Source organism: Arachis ipaensis, unplaced genomic scaffold (assembly GCF_000816755.2).
Source record: "Arachis ipaensis cultivar K30076 unplaced genomic scaffold, Araip1.1 Aipa1124, whole genome shotgun sequence".
Taxonomy (NCBI): Eukaryota; Viridiplantae; Streptophyta; class Magnoliopsida; order Fabales; family Fabaceae; genus Arachis; species Arachis ipaensis.
In genome coordinates, this window is record NW_015496022.1 from 8,488 (window position 1) to 13,513 (window position 5,026).

Genomic DNA, 5,026 nt, shown 5'->3' on the forward strand with positions numbered 1-5,026 from the left:
ATCTAAAAGATAATTATTATATATAGATTTTTTTTAGATAATAACGGACTAAAAGATAGATTATGATGGTACTTAGTCGCATGGAACGAGAAAACCCCCATTAATTGAACCCCTTAGCTTCCATACAAGTCCACGCCATAATCACCTTTAATTAACTCAAACGGATAAGCCCCTTAAAGCTCTCAAAATACAACTGCTACTACTTTTCTATTTACCGTATCCTCTCTCTCTCTCTCTCTCACATACACAGCCAACACAACACAGTACTGTTCTCAAAGATTCTCTCTCCATTACATGCAACTAAACATACCCTTTCTCCCTCCCTCCCTCTTCTATTATAAAAACCCCTTACACACCTTCCCCTCAACTCCACACCAAAACACACAAATTTCACAAATACATACACTCCTTGAATTGAAGTTCTTTTAAAAGCACAATGGAGTCCCTTTCCTCCACCAAACACAATCACAATCCTTCTAAGCCTAATTCTCTTCACTTAGAGAACCAGCCTGAACTACCACCGGAACCAAGTCCTTTACGTAAGATCATCGTTGTGGCGTCTATTGCTGCAGGTGTTCAGTTTGGATGGGCTTTACAGCTCTCTTTGCTGACTCCGTACGTTCAGCTGCTTGGTATTCCACACACTTGGGCTGCTTATATCTGGCTCTGCGGCCCAATAAGTGGGATGCTCGTGCAGCCTATAGTAGGCTACCATAGTGACCGCTGCACGTCACGGTTTGGACGCCGGCGGCCCTTCATTGCTGCCGGCGCTTTAGCGGTTGCCATCGCAGTGTTCCTTATAGGCTACGCTGCTGACATGGGACACATGTTTGGTGACTCGCTCGAGAAGAAGGCCCGCCCGCGCGCCATAGCCATCTTCGTGGTCGGGTTCTGGATTCTCGACGTGGCGAACAACATGCTTCAAGGTCCATGCCGGGCACTCCTCGCCGACCTCGCTGCTGGAGACCAACGGAAAACGCGGACGGCTAACGCTGGCTTCTCGTTTTTCATGGCGGTGGGAAACGTCCTAGGATACGCCGCCGGTTCCTACAGCGGTCTCCATCATATCTTTCCGTTCACAAAAACGAAAGCATGTGATGTATACTGTGCAAATCTCAAGAGCTGTTTCTTCCTCTCAATCGCGATGTTGCTAACCTTAGCCACGGCGGCGTCGATATACGTCAAAGAGAAACCACTCTCGCCAGAGAAATCAACTGCGGCGGACGCCGAGGACGAAGGCAAATCACACGGCATGCCGTGCTTCGGAGAATTGTCCGGCGCGTTCCGCGAATTGAAGAGGCCGATGTGGATCTTGTTGCTGGTGACGTGTCTGAATTGGATCGCGTGGTTCCCGTTCTTGCTGTTCGACACCGATTGGATGGGGAGAGAAGTGTATGGCGGAACGGTTGGTGTTGGTAAGGCATACGATATGGGAGTACGCGCCGGAGCCTTAGGGTTGATGTTGAACTCGCTGGTGCTCGGAGCGGCGTCGTTGGGGGTGGAGATTTTGGCGCGTGCAGTTGGTGGAGTTAAGAGGCTTTGGGGAATCGTGAACTTCATTCTTGCAATTTGTCTTGCAATGACGGTTTTGGTTACCAAGCAAGCCGAGCACTCGCGCCATTTCGCCCCTGGATCACACGACCCTCTTCCGCCGCCCGGACACGTTAAGGCCGGCGCTTTGGCTCTCTTCTCCGTTCTTGGAATTCCCCTTGCGGTGAGTAAAACCAATAACCATTTATTCTTATTTATTTCGCTTTTTTTATTTTCAAATATTTATTTTGTTTAATGGGAAAAGAAATTAAATTTATGATATTAATATAGATTTTGATTGAAAATGTATGTGTAGTTTTGGGCATAAAAAATAGTTTTGACTACTTTTGAATATTTAAAGAGTACTTTTACCATAATCATTTGCTAAATTCTTAAAATATGATGATTGGGTTTTATTTTGAATAATTAAGGGAATTAATTTATTTTGGGTGGGGGTGAGAGAAACATTGACATGTTCCTAATAATATCCGTTTCAGAGGAATATGAAAGGGAAAAGTTAGAATACTTTACCTACTAATTTTGTTTCAAAATAGAATTGAGGGGTGGCCATGCATGAATGAAGAGCATGTGAATGAGAGGCATGTGATTTTTTTTAAAATTTTATAATCTCAAAAGATCTTTTTTTTTTCAGTTTTTCTTGTCTTTTATGGGAAGTGTTGTGCAGAAGCTTGGCCTTCCCCATTAAAAACAAAAAAAATTCGGTATCGGTTTGATTAAGGCGTGTGACTGTTGTTTTTTTTATGTTACACAGACTTTATTTGAACTTTACCTGTTAAATAAAACAAATTGTGTTCTTGGCTTTGAGTGTTTGTTTGAATTGTCAAAGACAATTTTAATTAAACAGGACCATAAAGAAGTAAAAGACAATTGTTAACATGTGTTTGCAGGGATTTGTTTATTACTGTGACTAGTTTTGATTATTAAATTAATAGAGTGGCTAATATTCCTTACCCTGATTTTGATCTCTGCAATTAAATAAAAGATACCATTAAACTTCTAATAATCCATAGTTTAGGTACTTAATTCATTCAAATTTAAAAGAACATAACCAAAAAACAACTAAAGAAAAAGTTTAGAAACTTTATGCTTCTGCAAATCATAACAACAACAAAGTAATAAGCTAACATTCTTTATTATTGTGCATGTGTCACAGATTACTTACAGCATACCCTTTGCTCTAGCATCTATATTCTCTACCTCCACAGGAGCAGGACAAGGTAAAAGACAAATCAAACCCTTTTAGTTTGAAAATTTGGAGGTCTATAATCATATAGACCAATACTAAACTAAGATCCATAAGCTTAACCTATTGTTATTGTTTCGAAATCATTTCAGGGTTATCTCTAGGAGTTCTCAATCTTGCAATTGTCATACCTCAGGTTAGCATTAAATATTCATAAGATTTTTGACCTTATTAGTACTTCTTTTTTATATGTTAAAAAAAAATATTAGTTAGTCTGAATAATTGACTAATTTGTTTGTTATATATTATTATGTGTATAGATGGTGATTTCTGTAACTAGTGGACCATGGGATGCTCTGTTTGGTGGTGGAAACTTGCCAGCATTTGTGGTGGGAGCAGTGGCAGCAGCAGCAAGTGGCATATTATCCATAATCCTGCTACCATCACCGCCGCCGGATTTGGCCAAGGCCGCAACTGCCGCCGGAGGAGGCTTCCATTGAGCCAGTGCAGCAACATATATCTCACATCTCTTTTTTTGTCCCAGTCTTTCAATATTAGTAGCCAAAAACTAAAAGAAAAAAGGGAAAAAGAAGTTTTTGGTATTTGAAGTTGGTTGTGTATAAGGCCTTTTTAGATCCCAAGAAGAAAAAAACAAATATGCTGCAATTGCCCTTTTTGTGGCATCAATGACTAATAACAGTCATCTCAATTGTAAAGCCTTGATGTGGCTGTACATAACCCTGTTTCACCAGAAAGGTTCCAGCCTTGTCTTTTTTATTTATATGATCATGTTTTTAGTACCTTTTTTTGAGGAATGTAGTGATAAAAAGCTAGCTTGCATGCATGGATGGTTAATCCATTAATAATACCATGTGATGGGGAGGAATTCCTGAATTTGACTACTGCACTTCTTTTCTATTCCTTGCTCACTTTTCATTTTCTTCTTCCATTTTGTTGATTACTAGTACAACAATAAAGTTGATTATTTTTCCTTCTATACAGAAACAGAAACATGTTACCCTTTAATAAATATGGGTGGCAATATATATTATGTTACCAGTCAGGCAAGGAGGAGAAACCCAAAAAAGGATGATAAATATAAATGGAAGAAAGCCATGAGGGTGAAGAGATGTTAATGATTAGTAGAAAGAATGGTACCAGACTCTCTCTGATACCCTTAGGCCTTAGATGATTTTAAAGTAAATAAAAGAGTTTACTTTCTCAACCAATTTATTCTGTATAAATTTGCACTGAGAACACTTAAAAAATTTTCTATAGAGAGTTAGTTATCAAGAATAAAGAAATATGAGAGGGGAAAGAGCAGAGAAAAACTTCTCCATAGCTATAATCAATAATTCTCCTTTCCATCTTCTTTACTCTTGCAGGATCAAGGTTTATTCTCTTCTCTACTGGCTACTATAGTGTCAATGGCATCCCTCTAAGTGATTTTGGGTCCATTGTATTTAGATGTATATGGATTATGGAGTGTGTATAAGTAGAAAAATTCTAATATATAATGAGAATTTCATATAAATCAAATTGAAGTTTTTTATTTTTTTTGTCGGTAGATTGGACAACCCCAATTCTAGGTACACAACACATCCACACACTCCTCACACATTTTATCACATTTTTTTTCAATTGCATTCTGTAGGATTTGAACCCTAGACCTTTGAAGTGAGGAGGGGAAGATATGCTAAGGCTCATTGGCAAATTGAAATTATTTAAAGTCACCAAATTATTAGTGAGAGTATTAGATTTATTTTTGTCCTGGTCCATCATTATAGAATTTTTTGCCTCTCGTATCCATTTTAGGATGCTTTTCGGTCTGATCCATTTCAGGCTTTTAGCCCAACAAAATGTTGCTTAATGGGCCAATTATTATACTAACCCTAAATCCCTGAAAATAAGGTCCAAAAAAGAAGATCTCACTAATCAAATACCCAAATTACATACATAATGGACCGACCAACACCCAGAATTCTTTACCCAAATATCCCTAAAAATATTGTGATATACAGTGACAGTTCCTCCCTTCCTCCTGAGTCCTGACAAAAAATTAATAAAAAAAGAAGAGACATGTTGTCAACCGCCAATGAGCCTTAGCTCACATAGCATGTCTCTCCGTCCTCACCTCAAGGATCGCAGGTTCAAATCCGACCAGTTGCAATCAAGGAGAAAATATGGTAAGTGTGTGAGGAATGTGTGGGTGTGTGAGTGTACCTAGGATTGGGGGTTGTCCAATCCATTGGGGTACCTAGGATTGGGGGTTGTCCAATCCACTGACCAAAA

General features: G+C 39.1%; 1 protein-coding gene across 1 annotated transcript; it reads left to right on the top strand.

Moving 5' to 3' along the window:
* Positions 1-259: 259 nt before the first annotated feature.
* LOC107624671 (sucrose transport protein) lies at positions 260-3,636 on the top strand. The gene is made up of 4 exons (XM_016327126.2): positions 260-1,714; positions 2,705-2,768; positions 2,887-2,930; positions 3,055-3,636. The coding sequence occupies exons 1-4, from the start codon at positions 437-439 to the stop codon at positions 3,232-3,234; spliced, it is 1,566 nt and encodes a 521-aa protein (XP_016182612.1). The 5' UTR covers positions 260-436; the 3' UTR covers positions 3,235-3,636.
* Positions 3,637-5,026: the final 1,390 nt, after the last annotated feature.